Source organism: Zootoca vivipara, chromosome 9 (genome assembly GCF_965207765.1).
Source record: "Zootoca vivipara chromosome 9, rZooViv2.hap1.1, whole genome shotgun sequence".
NCBI lineage: Eukaryota > Metazoa > Chordata > Lepidosauria > Squamata > Lacertidae > Zootoca > Zootoca vivipara.
In genome coordinates, this window is record NC_142592.1 from 18,256,946 (window position 1) to 18,277,877 (window position 20,932).

Consider the following 20,932-nt stretch of genomic DNA (forward strand, 5'->3'; position numbering starts at 1 on the left):
CAACTTCCTGCCATTTGGAGAGCAATGTGCTCTCTTGTGACCATAAACTTGTACCTATAACTCCTGCTCAATACATACATTTTAATTATTTCTTCAGCTTTTGCTCTCATCTCCACTTCCTTTTAATCTCAGACAACCCTGTCCTTATTCTTCCTGCTCTCCCTCCCACCAGTCTAAAGGATTCTTGTACTTCTATTCCTTAAATGTTTTGATGCTTCTCATTTCCCCTCCTCTTTATCAGTCCCTTTTAATTTTTCTAACACTTTGCCTCTTGTTTTCCTCATCTCCTTGCCTAAACCTTTTCTTACCATACCTCTCTTGTTGCATATCTGTTCTGCTTGTCCTGACACCCCAGTTTTGGGCACCCCAGTTTTCTAAACGCCTAGTTCTTCCCCTTGCCCTCAGTCTCTATCAAAAAATGAGGTCTTAGAAAGGAATAAGATGCATTCTACATATACAGGTAACTCGCAACATATGTACTTTTAACTCGCGCAATTTCAGCTTTAAGTGCTTTTTTCTACCAGCCAGCTGAAATCACACAAACTAAACCCACGCAAGGTGGTGGGGGGAGCTTAAAAGCTCTTTCTGCATCAGGTTTTCCTGCTGCAGAAAGAGCGCTTAAGCTGTCTGCTTTGTGAAGGCAAGTCCCGCTCGGCACACCAGTTTCAGAAAGGTAGGGATGCTCACACAGGGACAGTTCCAGGATTGAAGTTGAATTTATTCATACGGTCACAGACCAGCTTACAAAATCAGAAGAATCATAAAAATCATAAAACACAAAGATAATACACTAAAATTTACACAGCAGGAACAATACACACACATATATATGTATACAGCAGCATTTAAAATGTATAAATTGGAACTGGGACACTAAAATATAGCCTACAGGTTCCCATTTGTGGTCTTATTCATTGCGGCAGCACAGCTTGTTCTCTGAGCTTTATGACTGCTGCACAAAATTTGGCCACTTTTAGCGTAAACTCAGGGTCCGTATCTTCTACAAGGAGTTTAAGACATTGAAATTTGTTTAAAGAATTTTGTATGGTCGGGGAAATGAAAGCCTGGCGTATGTCATTATAAAAAACGACAGTGTAATAAAACATGAGAGGCAGATTCTACCTCCGGCAGGCTGCAGGGGCAGACTCGTTCCGCATATGGTTTACCTGCGAATCTTCCCTGCAAAAAGGCAGGTGGCAATACATTAAATCTGGCAAGGGTAAATGCCTGTCTATATTTAGGTGTTTGTAATTTTATCAAATACTTTATAGCTGGGTGTTTATTCATCTTGCTCACATGGCGTTGGAGTTCCACATCCCAAACTCATGGGCGAATGATTGCTCCTGCTTTCTCGTATCCTGCAGCTAACAAAGCCTGAGGCGAGAATCCCAAATCTCTTAGCTTTTCATACAGTGTGGCTTTCCATTTGGATTGGAAGGAGTCCAGAAGGGTTAGGGGTGCCAACCCAACAAGGAAAAAAGTGAGTTTTAGCCAATAGCGAATCTTCAAAATCCATTTCCGGGCGCTGACAGGGATTTGCCCAACCTCCAGGCGGACCGCTATATTGGACACACAGGAGGGGATCCCCAGCAGACAGCGATAGCAGTTCCAGGATTGTTTGGACTACACACACGATTTCAGCTTTGCATGCAATCTCCAGAACATAACCCCTGTGAATTACCTGTATATTTGCAGTGAAACCGTTTAGATTTATGGAGATTGCTGGCTACCGGAATGAATAGTATTAAATGTCCTGTTCTTAAACAAAGGTTTCTAATTACCTGAAGTATAAAATTCAATAAAATATTTTCTTAGAATCCAGAAGAAGCAAAGGCTGGAATGGATGCATTTATTATATAGGTAATCTGAATTCTATCCGGTTATGACCAGTTCAGGGTCAAAAGATGAAGGAGTTGTTGCAACCAAAACCAGGTGTTGGCTAGTGTGAGTGGAATTTCTATTGGGAAGACATGATTTTGACCCTGTAACCTGTGTTTTTATTGCTTTGAACATCAGATGCTTGTACCAAAAGCTTTTAACATTCCGCCCAACCCGGCTATACAGTGTTCATGGAAGAAGCTGCCATGTTGAACCCTGTCACATGCAGACTTGAACACTTCACAGACTCTTGAACACACATGGCCACTATCGCAAAGGCCTTCCTGTTTAGCCAAGCCTCGTTGCATCTCTTTGGGAATCCAGTTCTCAATTTGATATCTGGAGTTTGTGCTTCTGCTACTTGCTGGGACCGGGAGCATGCTTCCTGTCATAGGAGCCAACTCGTAGGGGCTGTGGGGGCTTCACCCCTCCTCAATAAAGTTATAGGCATTCCCATTCAAATGGTGTGTGCGCACTGCATCATATGATTGATTATGCGGGGCGGAGCTTACCTGCTCCCCCACAATATTTTATTGGCATCCTTGCTTCCTGCCCTTGAATTTTCCTTGCATTGGTACAAGTGACTGCCTTGCCCATTTGCAGCTGCCCAAGATTTACAATTGGCATCTGGTGCCTTGCTCCCTGATCCACTCAGAGAGCTATAAGATGGATGAATACTAGTGGTCACTTATCTGTGGAATTCCCTTCGCAGAGAAATATGCATAGATTCCTCTCTGTTGGCTTTTAGAAGAGACCTTATTTTATTTGTATTGACAAAAAAATGCAGCCTGGTTTTACAGCACTGTGGTCCATTCTTCTAATTTAATGTTGTTGTTTCCTGTTTTTGTTGTTTTAATTGCTTGTAATCATAACACGTGGTAATTGCTTGGAAGAGTGGACCACCCTAAAAAGGCAGGACTTCATGAAATCTATTTAAATAAATAAAACAAATAAATGATGCCATATTAATAAGCTAAGGAGACATGTTCGAACACTAATTGACCAGTTTGCTTGTTATAATTCAAATATTCTGCAACATATTCCTCAAACTTCATTATCTTAAGTCTCCACAAATAACTAGATGAGAGGATTTGCCTATTTTCAATATCCAGGCACCAATTTTTGATTTAATATGTGTCCCTGATCATAATGCTTTTAAGCCAATTACCTTTGTTGATGCAGTATAATTGAATATATGTTTGGAGAAGGTATTGTAGCTGAATGGCATTTTAAAGGTCATGTCTTTTCCAGGTCAGGTATTCTTATAACATGTCCAATGCTTCTGTCCCTAGATGTGCAGAATTATTAATCATGTATCATGCTGACATTAATCACGCTGCTGAAGAGGGAGAGACACCTCTCTACTTGGCCTGTAGAAATGGAAATAATGAATGTGTCAAACTCTTGTTGGAAGCTGGAGCAGACAGAAGTGCAAAAACCTGCGTAAGTCTTAAAAGCCCATTTTTCAAACTCAACGTTTCAAGAAGAGCAGGAGTGAGCTGCTTCAGAATGGTTTCGGTTGAGGCATATATTAATAACCCTAACGGCTGCATTGCCGTGTCAAAATGGCTTCTGTTGAGGCGTTTGTTCATAATCTTAACTGCTGTACTGCATGAAATCCTTTGGAATTAATGGAAGGTTTCACATTTTCTGTATATGGTTTGGTGCCATTGTAAAATGCCTTCAACTGCATTCAATTATTTATTTCCCCATAAGATTTCTGAAATAATTATCTTTCCTGTCATCCTGCCTCACAGACTTGAAATTTGAAGCAGCTGTTGCTCACATCCTGCTCCTATAAGCTCTCGTTTTCCATGATGTCAACTTCAGTTGAGATTTTTCTTGTCTCTGATTCAAAAGCTCGGACACCTTGCTTAGTAGAAGATTGCTTTTGTTCTTCCTGCAGAGGAAACAGTCTACAAAGGGGTGGTAAAAAGATTGAGGGTTATTTTGGGTTGCTTTTTTTTAAAAAAAGGAACAACTGAGAGTGTTATAGATCAGACTAAACTGAATAAGGAAGATTCTTATTCTGTCCTTGAAATTAACATACAACAAATGAATATAAAGAAATTGACATCTTACTGTTGTTGTTGTTTTAAAAAATGTTGGGACTTTGGAAGATGCAGAAATATGTTAAAAATATAGGAGCAGAAATATTAAGTTCCTAGTAATAAAGAAGCAGATAAATCATCCCAATTTATTACCCCCCCCCAATTCCTATATACATATATCAAATTACGTTTCCTGCTAAGGACTGATCCACATGTTTTTAAAGTAATTATTTCGGTGAATGAATATTATAAAGCAGTGCTTTTTAAACACTGTACTGTTAGGGCTTTTGTTGCACAACTCCTACAATTTTTGCTGGAGAGTTCAGGATGTACTCTTGGTTCATATTGTCCTTAGCTATCATCCCCTGCAAACTAGGAGGTGCTATTTCTGTGCTTCTGGGGGAGTGGTGGACATATTGGCAGCATTTGGACGCAAGAGTCCCTTTTGGTGTATTTTGACAGGAAAAATTCTAGCCTCCCCTGTTGCCTCTTCTCCTCCAGTTCAGCCACAAGGAGAAGATCGGGAGCCTTCACTTCCAGTTTGGATTAACCACAGTTTAGCGATATAAACCTGAAACTGTGGCGAATCTTACCTACGGTTTGTTGAAAGAAGCCAGCTTGGTAAACAACAGTTTGCAGGGCTCTGATGAAATGGCAAGCTGTGATTAATCAAAACAGAAGCACAAACTTCTGGGTTGCTACAGAGGAAGCTGGGGGTGGGGGCGTGGGGGCACACAAGCTTGGGGTGTATCATGTGGCCTCTATCTCCCAATAAGTTAGTCTACCATTATCCTTATTCTATCAAGGAACATTTGCTAAGTTTCCAGTAACACAGTTTGACATTCAAAGTTATAAGCACATGAATTACTCTTCTTGCTGCTGATGTGACATCTTACTATGCTTGTTCAAATTATATTTAATGTATTTTTAATCTTTTATTGGAAGCAGCCCAGAGTGGCTGGAGAAACCCAGGCAGATGGGCAGGGTATAAATAAATTATTATTATTATTATTAGCCCATTACATTCAATGGAACATACTATATTCATATTATACATAAAGGTTGGGGTAATATTTCCAGTGTGTCTTTCAGTACTGACTGAACTGTCCAGTGTTAGTTAGGTCGGATGGATTGTTGCTCTGTCACAGTCATACCTCGGTTTAAGTCCACTTCGGTTTGAGTATTTTCAGTTTAAGTACTCCGTGGACCCATCTGGAACGGATTAATCCACTTTCCATTACTTTCAATGGGAAAGTTCGCTTCAGGTTAAGTACGCTTCAGGTTAAGTACGGACTTCCAGAACCAATTACACTCATACTTCGGGTTAAGTACGCTTCAGGTTGAGTACTCCATGGACCTGTCTGGAACAGATTAATCCACTTTCCATTACTTTCAATGGGAAAGTTCGCTTCAGTTTATGAACGCTTCAGGTTAAGCAAAGACTTCCAGAACCAATTGTGTACTTAAACCGAGGTACCACTGTATAAGTATCTTCATATATTGAATGAAGCATTTGATTCCTCTCAAAGACGTGGTAGAAGATCACAGCAGAAATCAGAGAGAGAAATAGAAATGTGAAATGGAACAGAAGCAGAGCAGGTTCTGTATTAAAGGCATCGAGGCTTCTGATTCATTTACATATGGCTGAAGATCTCCAGTTTGTAAATGCAGCTTTTATCAGAGTCTTTACACCTGTTAATTTTGTGAACGATTTCATCCAGAAATGGTTCAGAAATGTATCTATCACTCATTGTGCTATTTAATAAGCAAAGGTCCCTAGACATGCCTTTGCTTAACAAGATAGATTTGGTTGGTTTGGAAATGATCTGTGGAACAGGTGGTTCAAAGATGTTTACACATACCAGCCTTAGGGCTGCCTTCAGAGAGCACTTTATTCTGTTTCCTCACCTGATATTTTTAGGCTTTATGATGTGATCTTTCACATGTCGTAACTGCCACTTCTAGAAAACTAGTGGAATCTCGCCGACGTTTAGCTCTCATTTCTATGTTAATTGCTTCCAGAGAAAAATCTGTTTGCAATCCCAGTAATCTAGAAAATCACAGAAGTTTTGCATTTCCCCAGTATTCATGAATCTCACCACTGCCGCTCACATGATCAAATTTGGGGCAGTATCCCAGCATGCAGTTTCTTCCTGTTGTTTTCATGGGGAAGAGAAGTGCACATGTGCATAAGGTGGCAGGGAGGGGGTGCGGGGGTTGTGGTTCCAGGGTGACAAATCCAATGATGTCCTCTGGTGTCAATAAATTTTAGCTCAACCTGGTAGTAGATCTATCAAAAAGGCCCAGTTCCATAACACAGCAGGTACAGTGGTACCTCACAAGACGAATGCCCTGCAAGACGAATTTTTTGCAAAACAAATGGTGACTCGCAAGACGAATTCGTTTTGCGAAAAATTCGTCTTGCGAATCACGGTTTCCCATAGGAATGCATTGAAATTTAATTAATGCGTTCCTATGGGCCAAAAAAGAAATTTCAATGCATTCCTATGGGAAACCACGATTCGCAAGACAATTTTTTCGCAAAATGAATTGACTCGTGGAACGAATTAAATTCGTCTTGCGAGGTACCACTGTAATGCAGCGCAAAAGGAACATTAGATACAGAGAGAGAAGCACTAGCATTATAACCAGGAAAAGTAATGCAATAATCCCTAATGTCCTCTATGTCCATTCCTTCATCTGTGCAATCCCAGGTGGGCTACAATAGTTGGTCTTTTTCATGTACTGGGTAAGCAGCAGTGCTGTGTTCTGGAGAGCTGGGATAAAACTGGATGTTGAAAATATTACAGGGTTCTAGTAAGCCTGAAGAACTGCGTTTCATTTTTATACGTATGAGGATCTTTGCAACACTGTGCCTGTTCACGTTTGTTTCCGTTGAACAACTGGAGGGAATACTTCTGAGTAAGCAGCATGCATGGGATTATACTCTTGAGTTTGCTGCCTAGGGAATTTGATTGACATATGTTACAGGGGTTAATTCATCCGAGTTAAATTAATGTCATAATTTCAATCTGTGTCCAAGTTAAATTGATGGTGGGTTGGTAGTTCATTTCTTGAACCATTGATCAATAAGTTCTAAGCTACAGGGTTTGGAAGGTGAGCTATTTAGAAGCAGTGCCTCAGAAACAGCTCTCAGAAATCTCTGATCCAAGCAGGTGCAATGCTTTTGATAACAACCCAGCTGCATCCATAAAGGGTTTTGCTACTGCCCTCTATCTAGTCCAGTTCCACGCTTCTCTTTCAGACTGCTGATTTATTAACTGGTGTGTGGCCCCCCACTCACACACCCCTGTTAGATCCTTGCTTTGCTTTATGAGAAATTGCCTGTGATGTGACACTTATTTACACAAAATATACGTCTTGGCAGAATGCAGACCAATTTCCACAGACAGGATTTCATGGCCGTATGCCAGGGCCACTCCTGCCATTAGAAAGAGGGAAGCTTCCGCCTCAGGCAGTTGATTCTGGCTGTCATGTAAGGACAGCATATTGCTCGTTATTTAATTTATTATTATTGATTTTTTTTACTGCCAGGCGGTGGGAGAGGCTTTTGAAAAGTTCTCTGCCACAGATGCCAAAATACATTGACAAACCTTAAGCACTATGCGCCATGGTTTGGTGGGGGGGGGGTGAGGTGTCTACACAGTGTTCGAAACCCTCATTGTTCTAGGCACATTTTCAGACAGGGAATTTCATTAGCGTGAGCAGTTTCTGAGCTCTGGGCACAGTGCTGCGCCTAAGATTTCAGATTAAGACTGCAGAGTGAAAGGAAAGGGGGACCTTTTTCTGCCTCCCCACTTCCAGCCACCCCCTGAAGACTAGAGAAGAGACCCTCTTAAGAATATTAGGGGAGTAGGCAGGGGAAGGACTACTAGACCACGTGAAAAATGAACATAATATTTTAGCTGCAGTTCATTCATTTTCAGCTTTGTATTACTGTTATTTTTAAAAAAGCGATAGACATTCTGTTGTTGCACCCATAACCTAGGTTTAAGGTGCCATTTAGCTCCTAGCTTTCATATCTCAGTTTAGAACAGTGTTGTCTGCACCATTTGGCCCCCTGTAAAATTTCTTGGGCTAGCCTTGTTGTAAAGCAGGAGTGGCCAACTCCCAAGAGACTGCGATCTACTCACAGAGTTAAAAACTGGCAGTGATTTACGCCCTTTTTTGGGGTTCAGGTCAAAGTTGTTGAGTTTTTTTCAGGGAGGAGGTAAAATGTTGAGCTTTTTTTAGGGGAGCCACAGTTGTTCAGCTTCTTTGGAGGGAGCCAGTGATCTACCAGTGATCTACCGCAGACGTCCAGTGATCTACCGGTAGATCACGATCTTCCTGTTGGACATGCCTGATGTAAAGGATGGCAGAGAGGAATGAGAATGATGCGTTTTTCTTTCATTAAAGTTTGGTCAAATGGGGCAGTGAACAATTGAACCCCTTATTACTTACTTTTGTTTGGAACCAAGACCCATAAGGCCATAAGGAGTTGGTCTGAAAGAGTATAGATATAGATAGATATATGGATTTTTTTACTACTTTCTTCTGTGTTTATAATTGTGTTCCTTAAAAGCAGGGAAATGCATTAGCAAAAGGATATTCCCATTGACCTAAGTAGGGGCTGGGGAGAGAACTAGTACTACTTTATTTCAAATGAAGGAATATTGGAAGTAAGGCACATGCTTAGACTTTGTTTTGCAGTTAAATGAAGCAGGCGGGGGCACTGTGTAGTGGGCTCAAATGTAATGATAACTTAAAGGTAAAGGTAAAGGGACCCCTGACCATTAGGTCCAGTCGTGACCGACTCTGGGGTTGTGCGCTCATCTCGCATTATTGGCAGAGGGAGCCGGCGTATAGCTTCCAGGTCATGTGGCCAGCATGACAAAGCCGCTTCTGGCAAACCAGAGCAGCACATGGAAACGCCGTTTACCTTCCCGCTGTAGCGGTTCCTATTTATCTACTTGCACTTTTAAGTGCTTTCGAACTGCTAGGTTGGCAGGAGCTGGGACCAAGCAACGGGAGCTCACCCCGTCACAGGGATTCGAACCGCCGACCTTCTGATCAGCAAGCCCTAGGCTCAGTGGTTTAACCACAGTGCCACCTGGGTCCCTGGTAATGATAACTTAGAGGGGGAAATAATAATAAGAAAAAGATACAAGTTTGGATGTTGGTGATTCCACATAAATACATCAAAAGAAATTAAGGACTGAAAATGCTTTTTCAGAACAGCTGCGCTCGCTTTGTTATGCTAATGCAGGAAAGGCTTAATTCTGCACAGAGCTAAAGAGGTGTGCTTATATAAAACTGTACAGATTTGCTAAGAAAGGGATAAGACGTCTGAGAAAGCTCCAGTAACAGTTACAGCCTTCTAGGCCAGGGTCTTTTTTATGTTTTGGTATCATACTGCTAAAAGCATCCTTGGGAAAGGATTGACCCCACTCATTTCGCGCCCCCCCCCCCATTTGTGAACCATCTCGGTCTAGAAGCAGTAACATCCACCACACTGTTCAGAGGAAGAACTGAAGTACTTTACACCCCTTTTTTTCATTATGTACCAGTACATACAGTTGTCTACGGATATAACAGATGGGCTGCCTTTGTCAAAACATTTACAGCCAGACACTATTGACTGCTTCAGATAGTTAGCAGACAGCAGGTTTTACAAAACACATAAATTCCGTAAATATCCATTCAGCAGGTTGGAGTTGTTTCTGAGCTCCCGCTCTCCCCCCACCCACCCACCCACACCGGTTTTTGTTTCTGCAGGATGGCTGGACACCCTTTCATGCTGCTGTCAATGCTGATAATGTTGACTGCCTAAGATTTCTTATGTACTACCGAAAGACGGAAGACGGAAACTTTGTGAATGGAGCAGATGCTAATTCGTGCCTCTTTGACTTGGAGTGTGGGGTTGACAGCTGTAACCGTAAAGCGAAGCCCATTGTTTCTGCAGATCTCATCAACCACGCTGACAAAGACGGCTGGACTGCAGCCCACATAGCAGCGTCAAAAGGCTTTAAGGTCAGTCAGTCTGCCTAATAGATTGTGTAGTGCGACGTGGTATCAAGATTAAGTCACTGTTCCACTGGCTGTGTGTGTGTGTGTGTGTGTGTGTGTGCGCGCGCGACTGATACAGCCAAGACTGTGTTTTTCACATTCGTCAAGGAGTTTATAAAACAATGAGGAAAAGTCCCCCTTTTAACAGACTGCATAGCAGGTGAGGAAGATATTATAGATGTTCCTAGAATACGAGCACTGGAAATATTAAAAGACAATAAACTGAAAACAGTTGAGATCATTCCATTAGACTGTTTGACCAAAGTTTCAGGACAAGCACACAGAGGTTCTTTTTTCTTACAGTACATCATTAACATATGGAAGTCATTGTCACAGGAGATGGTTGTGTCCCACTAGCATTGACCCAGACCATTGTATTGCCATTGTAAAACTACACTCTCGTGGTTGGCTCCAATTGATGCTCTGGTACCAGTGCCAGATTAAACCCTGTGGAGGCCTCTAGGCAGTCGAAATCTCAGGGGTGGGGGTCACAAATTACCTCCAATACGTTTTTGTAAATTTCTCTCAAGATCAGATCAATATTATTTAGATCCGTTGCTGCAGGGTGTCAGGCTTGGGGAATCTGATCCCTCCCATGGTGGCAGCCAAGAATCAGAGAAATGATAAAAGTTCTTACCAAGCAACTTGTTCAATAATTCAGAGAGCGACAAGGAATGCAGCCTTCCCTAAATAATGGTGTTGCTCCAAGTAAAGTCCCACCCCCTACGTCTCCCCTATTCTACGTCACCCCTGCGTCGGCTAATCTAAGTTTTCTGCCACTGAGCTCTCTGTTCTACTACCCTCAATGCTCACCTAGTCCTGGGTGGGGTCAGGAATGCTTTCCAAGGACACTGATTCTGTCAGCTGTCTCTTCCCTGCTGCTGCTGCTTCTTCCTGCTGATCCTCTTCCAGTATTTCCCAGCTTCTGCCCTCTGCAGTCTATGAACTATGCCCTTCTGCAAACCATTTCTCCTCAGTCTAGCCCCAGACATCGGACCCCTAAAAGGTGTGGGGTCCATAGGCCGGTGGTTCCTCTGTTTATTTGGTAATCTGGCACTGATCGCTACAGATATTCTACATCATGTGAGAACCTTCATGTCAGGATGTCCCCTCCGTTAGGGTTGACGGCAGTCAGTGCTATTTTTCTGGACAAGACGTGCCGGAACTCACCATGAGCGCCTCCCTCATTATCTTAGAATGGTAGTGGTGCCTACCCGGGAGGTGCCGGAACTGAGTTCCAGTGAGTTCCCACTAAAAATAAGGCCCAGGTGGCAGTGACCATCACAGATTGTGAAACCTACGCTGCAAAGGTAACATATGGATTGGACCTTGGGTGGTTTTGGAAAGGTTTACACAAACCCAAGGAAGATTAACAACAACTTTATGGAAGATATATCAATGGCTATTGATAGCTCTTAACCATAAGTAAAAATGTGACACACACACACACACACACACACACACACACACACACACAACTAGCGTATGTCTGGGTCTCAGATGCTGGGATTAAATAATGGGATTATTACACCGCCATGCCTTCACAGACCTATCAGGAGAACGTTCTTAGGTGAACACTGTTGGAAACAAAACTCTAAATTATCTTGACCTTTGGATATTATTTAGCTGATTTAGCATTGTTTTTAGCTGTCCACTACAGCTAGCATCACATGATATCCTGGGGGGAAAGACACCTGATAACAGAAGCTGATTTTGCAGATTGTATAGTTTGCAGCAGATGGCACAGTCCTACTGGCAATCCTTGTGGCCAGTGGGAAGCTTCTAGCTATGCTTTAAGTTAATAAATTTAGATCAGATTTATAACCATGAAGTGGCTTTCATTAAGTGGCTAATTCAGTAATAGGCACTAGCACTTGGAAAGGAGAAACATGCATAGGGAACTCCATCATTCTCACTTAGGAGACATCCACATAGAGCTGGGAGAATCTTTTTCAGCCTGAGGGCCACATCCCTTCCAGGGGCCACATGCCTGTGATGGGCAAGGCAGAAGCAGAAGTGGGCAAAGCAATACTGTACATGTGGATTTCACCTTTGCCCAATAGGCTCATTTCTTCACATGGCTCTCTATCCTCCCTCCAGGTGAGCAAGAAGCTTTATAAGAGTTCAACGGCACATTCTGGCCAGGCAAAAACATTCTAGGAAGGGTGCAAAGCAGGGCAGGTGAGGGTGTGACTGAGGAGGGTGTCTTCCATAGTACCAAAAGATCATGATGCTGGGTGCGTTAGCCATTTCAGCCATGCCCCCTCGGAAGATTACAGTTGCAAGGCACACATTTTATAAGGGCAAGGCAGTCCCTTAGGCTAACCAGTTTACCTTTAAATGCTCGGCTTGAGCATCCAGTAGCATTTTGGCAGCCAGTGCAAGCTCCCTCAGCTGATGTTTTATATGATGTTGCTGGGATACCTCCGCCAACAACCTAGCTCCATTTTGCACCAGTTGCAGCTTCCAGGTGAAACTCAGTGGAAGCCTGATATAGAGCATATTGCAGTAATCCAGTCTTGAGGTTGCCAATGCCAATAGTAGCCAAGCTCTCTTGGGCCAAGGAAAGCCTAAGCTATCTTCTCAACTGAAGCTGGTAAAAGGCATTCCTAGCCACCGAGATCACCTGCACCTCCAGACACAAAACACCTCCACACTTCATACTTGCTCCTCCAGAGGGAGTGCAATCCTGTCCAGAACGGCTAACTATATCCCGGACATGTGAACCATTCACCCAGAGAGTCTCTGTCCTGTCAGCGTTTAAACTCAGTTTATCGGCCCTCATCCAGCCCACCAGTGGTCCAGAGTTTGCATAGCCACTCCCAATTCAGATTTACATAATCAGACTAGGGAAACATTAAATGAGGGGATCTTGTGATCAAAGTTTTCCCTGTCAGAAAACCGAACCTCTTAATAGATAATTTCTCAGTGTTTGGAAGTATGTCTTTTAAGGGCTGAAATGAGGACACTATAAAAGCTGGATCCAGGTAATAACTTAGTTTCTGCTCAAGCTAATTCCTTGAAACCCTCCTGCTCTTATCTTCCCAGAGTTGCCTAGAACTCTTGTGTAGCCACGGGGAACTCGAGGCTGAGAGGGAAGATAAATGCAACCAAACCCTGCATGATGTTGCCACCGATGACTGCAAGCAGCTCCTAGAGAATCTGAGTGAGTAACAGCTAAGTCATGAATACGTGGAAATTTCTGGGAAAGCGACAGATTCTGTGCAGCGGCCAAGCATTGCCGAAAAAGCCCATTGCTGTAAATTGCATATTGTTGCGTAGTTGTATGTTGCTGATTCTCAGGCATACTGAGAGTATGTGTGTGACAGAGAGATGTAACCTTGTGGCAGAATTATCATTTTACTGCCATGGAGACTACATCTGAATTGGAGACTGCTCCTAAACAGACAGGCAAAATGGAGTCTGCTTTTGGAAATGGGAGCTAAAATTCCCTCCTGCATGTTTTGGCAATCACCACACGGCTCTTTCGATTGGGTCCTGCATCATCAAGAAGGAATCTTCCTTGTCAAAGTTTTACAGTGTTACCTTTGCATCACTTTTGGGCAAATATAGCGCAGGCTGGCATTTTTTTTATTGTTGCTGTTATTGTTATTATTTACCACTTTTGACCATTCTTACATTTAGTACAGCATGCTGCTGTTGTGTCCATTAAATCCTGTTTCACCATTAAATCCCATTGGCTTGAGAGTGAGTGGTCGCATAAAACACCTTTATTAGTTCATTTGCCATATATTCAGAAACAGCTCACCAGGTGGAACTGAACCACTGACTACACCACCTTTTGGGGAAGGGCAAAGGTGGAGGGGATGTTGGTTTGGTGGAATGCAGCGGCAGAGCCAAGCCACCGGCCATGCCTATTTCATTGCTAAAATGACCCAATGGGATTCTACAGCCCAGAGTTCACAGCAGCTCATAGTCCTTTGCCCAAGGCCTCCCACTGAGATCACACTGAAGCCGGAATCCAAAGTAAACTTTTCCAGTGTTATCCACTGAACTGGACTGCTAGGGCAATTCTGCCTGGTGTCTTCCATTCAGTTTGTAATGCTAACTCTTAACTTTTTTTAAATATGCTTTTTATTAGTTTTCTTACTTAACAAACGCACACAAGAAATTAACAAAAATGATAAAATAATAACAAGATCCATACGTTCTTACAAAAGAACTTATGCCACCATGTTCTTGATTCCCAATTCCTTATCTTCCCCATTAGACTTCCGTCTTCCTCAAAGCGGATCTGTCTTATTATCTGTTTTATAAACTGCTTCTTTAATCATTTCACCATTTCTTCTGTTATCTGAATACTAATAATCCATATTGTGGTTTGCGAAAATTGATCAAAGCCTGTCCAGGTTTTAACTTGAGGGCACCGGTTGGTTTTTTCAAAAAATATATATATTCTTTATAAATTTCCCATTCCTTTTTGAACTTTTGGTTTGGCTATCTCCTAATTGTCTCCATCATTTTTGCCAGTTCGAGATACGTATTCAAATAATTTATCCCGCCATTCCTCTTTTCTTGGTACTAATTGTCCTTTCCGATTTCTGGCAATTAATATTATTGCTGCTGTTGTAGCATATAAGAATATTCTCTCTCTTTTTGCATTCATTTCCCCCCCATGCTAACTCTTAATGTGGCACATCTCTGGAAAAGGCAGACACTTCTCCCTCCACCAGGGGGCTCCCTTATGTTGAAAGTGAAAGCCCATTATGTATATAGGAGTCCTGCTTTGAGCCCTGTCAGCTGTGTGGTTTGGCAGTGCACCAGAGAGAATTTCTGCGCCATATTTATGCCATGGAGATTGGATATGCTGAGGCATCTTATCTGGAGCCCTAAATTAGCACCTAAATGGATGTGTCCCCAGGGCTGGATCTCACATGGAACTTTAAATGGAAGTGTTAATAGAGTTGTACCCTTTGACATCAATTGAGGAGCACGGAAGTAGATTGTTTTCCGCCACTGAAGCAGGAAGAGTGGATTTTGCAACACAGGGATCTGTGCCGGAGAAGACCGCTTAAGAGAGCTTTCTCTCTGATATGCTTTCCATCTTCCTGTCCCAAACCGTAAGCATTTAGAATCCCATCCCACTTCATAGCACAGCAAGATTGGGAAAACAAAATTGTGATACTGTATTACCATTAGAGATGGGAATCAATTTATCCTTTTGTTCCTTTGTTTTTGTTTCTGCCACTTTTGTATTGGTTTTTGCCACTTTATACATACATACATACATACATACATACATACATACATACATACATACCCTGCCCATCTGGCTGGGTTTCCCCAGCCACTCAGGGCGGCTTCCAACAAAAGGTTAAAAATGCATTAAAACACCAGTCATTAAAAACTTCCTTAAACAGGGCTGCCCTCAGATGCCTTCTAAAAGTCAGATAGTTGTTTATTTCTTTGACTTCTGATGGGAGGGTGTTCCACAGGGCATGTGCCACTACCGAGAAGGCCCTCTGTCTGGTTCCCTGTAACTTTGCTTCTCACAGGGAGGGAACTGCCAGAAGGCCCTCGGAGCTGGACCTCAGTGTCCCGGCTAAATGATGGGGGTGGAGACGCTCCTTCAGGGCTTTAGGGCTTCAGCAATTTAGGGCTTTAAAGGTCAGCACCAACACTTTGAATTGTGCTCGGAAACCAATGTAGGTCTTTCAAGACTGGTGTTATGGTGGTCTCGGCAGCTGCTCCCAGTCACCAGTCTAGCTGCCGCATTCTGGATTAGTTGTAGTTTCCTGGCCTGTTTAGTAAGTAGTAACCAAAAAAAGCCATCATTTTATTTGACATAACTCTAAAATGAAGGAAACAAAGTTTAAAGCTTGCCTTCTGGTTCCATGTAAAAATAACTTTTGCAATTGTTGTGCAACTTATAGTATACCTTTAGTTATTCTGTAGCAACCATGAAAACGTGTGTGGTCCCAAATGGAAAACAATACATTTTTTAAAAACATTCTGCACTTCAGTCTCTTGAGTACAGTTCACAGGAGACCCTTCAGATTTCAGTATGGAAAAGAGATTTCAGCACTGTTTGGAGAACACAAAGTTCAGTAGTGTGCAAAAGCCTACTCTTAGTATCACAGAAGATAAAATGCAAACCAGCAGTATATTTTAATACTATTTTGTTGTGAATACCGGATGCCTTTTTATACTTCATAATAACTATAGCACTGTGATCAGAACAGAACAAAGGGAAACATCATATTTCTACCTTACTGCGTGTATAACTAGTTCCTAGGCAAATTTGGCATTATAATCAAGCCATTCAGAATGTTGAACCTGCGATTTGGCCAGAGTATAACATAATTATAAGCTAGAGCCACCCGCAAATGGCTTCTCAAAATTGTCCACCCTATTTGTGGGCAAAGAAACCGAGAAGAGCTTTTCAGCAAATCTCTCCAGAGAGAGGGAGAAATATCCAAACAGTTTATTGAGGTTTGGGGCTCATTAGCACAGCTTTTTCTTATATATTTCTTATTTTTCACATCTCGTAAGGCGATGGAAGAGGGGTAAAGTCAAACTGTTGGAGAGATACTGTACATTTTATTGCAGGTGAGGCAGATGAAAGCATCCAGTTTTGCTGATGATTTTGTCTGTCTGTCTGTCTGTCTGTCTGTCTGTCTGTCTGTCTGTCTCTCTCTCTCTCTCTCTCTCTGTGTGTGTGTGTGTGTGTGTGTGTGTGTGTGTGTGTGTGTGTGTGTAAGTAAAATGGTAGAAAACCTTCAAAGAACATTATTCAAAATGGCTTTTTTTGTAGAAGGGCGAGAAAAAGAAAAATCTTAGCATTTTCCTCCAGCAATGACTTATGAGAAATTTCAGCTCAGCTCTAGTATAGTTGCATGTGGGCTATAGCACAGCACACAGGAGAGATTGCCTCCTTGCTTTCCCTGTTGCAAAGATGATGAATGCCCAGAATACCAAGAATATGAAGGAAGGTAGAAAGAGTTGGTAAAGAACAGGGCTGGACATGTTAACAGCTCTCAAAATACATAACAGGGTGTCAAAAGTGGGATTCTTTCTTCCCACGTATGGAAACAAGGCGAAGAACTAGTGGAATTCAGCATACAGGTAGGTAGCCGTGTTGGTCTGATGTAGTCGGAATTCAGCAGACAGGTTTTTAATTAAATGTTAGAAAAACAGTCCTAGCTGTTTCAGCAGTTGAATAAGTGATTGTGGAATCATTCAAGTTTTTTTTTAACTGAGGCACTTCTCTTCCTGAAGGTTGTTCAGAGTTATTTAGGTATCGGGGTATGATGTGTTTGAACTGGCAGTTAGAGCAGTCATGCCCAGGTGGTCCCTTTATATGTTGTTGGCATTTCCACAGGTGGTGCAGAAATAGTTATTTAAATCCCATCTGTCTCCATGGCAACCATGCTAACAGCAACGTTATGGACTGCATCATCTTTCTGAATTGGAAAAAAACATGTTTGCAGGAAGGGAGCCTGGTACCAGCAGTTCAAACGCAGGTCCATTAATTGGCAGTCATAACACCATATCAAACGTAAATCTAAATCCATCAGTACTATCAATCAAATTTAAAATGAGATCAGCGTGAAATATACTCAATAACAGGCATTCTGAAGTGCTGTGGGAAAGGCTAAAATACTCCCCTATGATTACTTTGGAGTAGTTCAGACCTCATGGAAATCAAAAGGTGGGCACAATTGTTCTGTTGCCACGCATGATGGTCATTATGCAAGCTGCAAACTTTCGTACATCAAAGCCTTTTCTGTGTGTGGTGTGTTGGTTCTATCACATTTGAAGTGGCTCTCGGACATTTTTGGAGCTTTTCCTACAGCTAGATCAAGTGATAAAATAAATTGGCTATACAGTGGTACCTCGGTTTACGAACACAATTGGTTCCGGAAGTCTGTTCATAAACTGAAGCGTTCATAAACTGAAGCGAACTTTCCCATTGAAAGTAATGGAAAGTGGATTAATCTGGTCCAGACGGTCCATGGAGTACTTAAACTGAAGTGTTCACAAACTGAAGCGAACTTTCCCATTGAAAGTAATGGAAAGTGGATTAATCCGTTCCAGACGGGTCTGCAGAGTACTCAACCTGAAGCGTACTTAACCCGAAGCATGGGTGTAATTGATTCCAGAAGTCTGTTCATAAACTGAAGCGTTCATAAACTGAAGCAAACTTTCCCATTGAAAGTAATGGAAAGTGAATTAATCTGTTCCAGATGGGTCCGCGGCGTTTGTAAACCGAAAATTCGTAAACCGAGGTGTTCATAAACCGAGGTTCCACTGTACTATCAAACCTTTATTAGGCATTTTACAAACAGAATCGCAAGAAAAAGAATCACATACAAAAATATTTAAAATGCATACAAAGAGGCAACAGTAAACTGCATATACTAATTGTATGTATGTATATATATATATATATATATATATATATATATATATATATATATATATATATATAAATAAAATCTGAGATTTCTTCCTATTAAACTACTCCTTGAGACACTGCTGCCAAAAACTCAGCTACTCCCGCAGTCACCTTATGATCAATGTCAGACAGGCAGAATCCAACATTTCCACCATGCTGCGGTGTCAGAGCACCCAGAAGGGGGGACAACACACGTTCACGCAGCATGCTGTGGAGTGGACAATGAAAGAGAATATGCTCTTGGCTATACAGGAAACAAACTTGGATTTATATTCTCTTCTATCTGATGGAGCTACCAATTGTACCCAGGGTTTGCATGTTGTTTTTCAGATTATGTATTCTTTTATTTATTTATTGTAACTGTGTCATTGCATCTAGATTTTGCTACATTCAAGTTCTTCCATTCTATTTAAACAGATGCTCTGAAGATACCTTTATGGATTGCACTTAGCCAGGTGGAGCCAGCCCATTGTGGTACAGATGATCTTGAAATGGAAAACACCATCTATGTGTTAAACATCCGCAAGCAGACAGCATGGGATGATTTTTCAAAAGCAGTGAGCCAGGCAGTGGCAAACCATTTCCAAGCAATCACTTCTGATGGATGGAAGAGCCTAGAAGACTTGACACTTAATAACACCACAGAATCCACCATCGGCCTCACTGCAAGCAGTATATTATCCATCAAACTTGGTATCTATTAGCACTCTTAGCTTTGTAGAAAAAGAAAAAAATTCCTATGTTTTGGGTTACGTGTTATGCATCAAGTATCTTGGCTAAGGGTGTTGTACTGAACTCCTGGTGTATTATGCAATTGAGGGGATGCGGGTGGCGCTGTGGTCTAAACCACTTAGCCTCTTGGGCTTGCCGATCAGAAGGTCGGCGGTTCGAATCCCTGCGATGGGGTGAGCTCCCATTGCTCTGTCCCAGCTCCTGTCAACCTAGCAGTTCGGAAGCATGCCAGTGCAAGTAGATAAATAGGTATCGCTGTGGTGGGAAGGTAAACGGCGTTTCCGTGTGCTCTGGTTTCCGTCATGGTGTCCCATTGCACAAGAAGCGGCTTAGTCATGCTGGCCACATGACCCAGAAGGCTGTCTGTGGACAAATGCCAGCTCCCTCAGCCTGAATGCGAGATGAGTGCCACAACCCCATAGTTGCCTTTGACTGGACTTAACAGTCCAGGGATCCTTTACCTTTTTTTACCTTATGCAGTTGACTGATGGAATATAAAGAAGCACATTTGTTCTCTATATATACTAACCCAATGGCCAAAATTGAACCGTGATTAAGCAAGTAAATGCCAATACATTAACTTTGTGCCCTCCAGATGTTTCATTATAATATTAGTATGCCACTTTTTAGCATACCTTTTTATGTGGTGTGCCGGGGACTGAGTGAGTAGGGAAGTGTTTAATAAATCTTTTGGAATGGTATGAGGCTAGCCGACAGTTCTGGAAGCCGCCTTTGTTGCCTTCTGAAACTACATTGTATACAGTACCTCTCTTTGGCTGGGTTTGCACCTCAGTCTAAACTCCCACTCCCAAAATAGTGTACCTCTCCTGTCATGCAGACCACATGATGGCCATAATCCCATCCCGTTCTCTTCTGCATCCAGCACAATTCCTCATCACCCTGTGATGACAGAGTATAAATGCTTTAAATAACGAAACAAGTGGCGCATGTAAACCAAGAATTCCCTTAGGCCGCATCTGATCTATTTGGATACTCTGTGCCAGTGTTTCTCAACCAGTGTGCCTCCAGATGTTTTGGGACTACAACTCCCATCATCCCTAGCTAGCAAGACCAGTGGTCAGGAATGATGGGAGTTGTAGTCCCAAAACATCTGGAGGCACACTGGTTGAGAAACACTGCAAGTCTGTGCAACGTAGAAAAGGGCAGTGGACCTTCTGTTGCTGTTCCGTCCCTGGCAAATTGGTCACACTCTGGAGCCAACTCTAGACTTTCAGTATAAGCTTATTTTTCTTAGTCCCCTATGTCATAATAGCTTTTAAACATTACAGAATAAGAAAGGTGCCATATTATGCAACCTTGGTAGGTAAAGTAATGATGGTGATAACTTTATTATTCTTGTACCCTGTCCATCTGACTGTGTTGCCCAAACCACTCAGGGGCACTATGTAAAGCTTTTTAAAACATTAACAGTTTATATTTACATTAAATATCCGTTAAAACTAACCAAATTTAAATTCATGTGACATGACATATATACTCTGTCATAGTAAAAGTGTCTTCAAATGCATATAAGCATGACCAATTTCATGTTCTTCTTAACAGGCAATGTTTCATGGTCAATAGGTCAGGCATTTCCTCAACCACCTTGGGAATTTTTGAAAAGGAATCAGGTGGAACATATAATCATATTTTTGCTTGGTAAGTATGTCTGCTCCTGCTTTGGCTTCACATACAGTATTTGCGTAAATGTTTATTGTGATGGATAGCCAATGGTTTGCTGATAGTTGTCATCTTGAGTAATTACATGCTACATTCTTAAGCT

At 42.0% G+C, this 20,932-nt stretch overlaps 1 protein-coding gene across 2 annotated transcripts in view; it reads left to right on the top strand.

The window, feature by feature from the left end:
• The window catches only part of CTTNBP2 (cortactin binding protein 2), a 104,663-nt gene that overhangs the window by 56,348 nt on the left and 27,383 nt on the right, over positions 1–20,932 (top strand). For both annotated transcript variants that reach the window (XM_035127367.3, XM_088676500.1), the window contains exons 7-11: positions 3,171–3,321; positions 9,708–9,962; positions 13,047–13,164; positions 18,835–19,110; positions 20,713–20,808. In XM_035127367.3, coding sequence (XP_034983258.3) covers positions 3,171–3,321; positions 9,708–9,962; positions 13,047–13,164; positions 18,835–19,110; positions 20,713–20,808 — 896 coding nt within the window. The remainder of the gene's footprint in view (positions 1–3,170; positions 3,322–9,707; positions 9,963–13,046; positions 13,165–18,834; positions 19,111–20,712; positions 20,809–20,932) is intronic.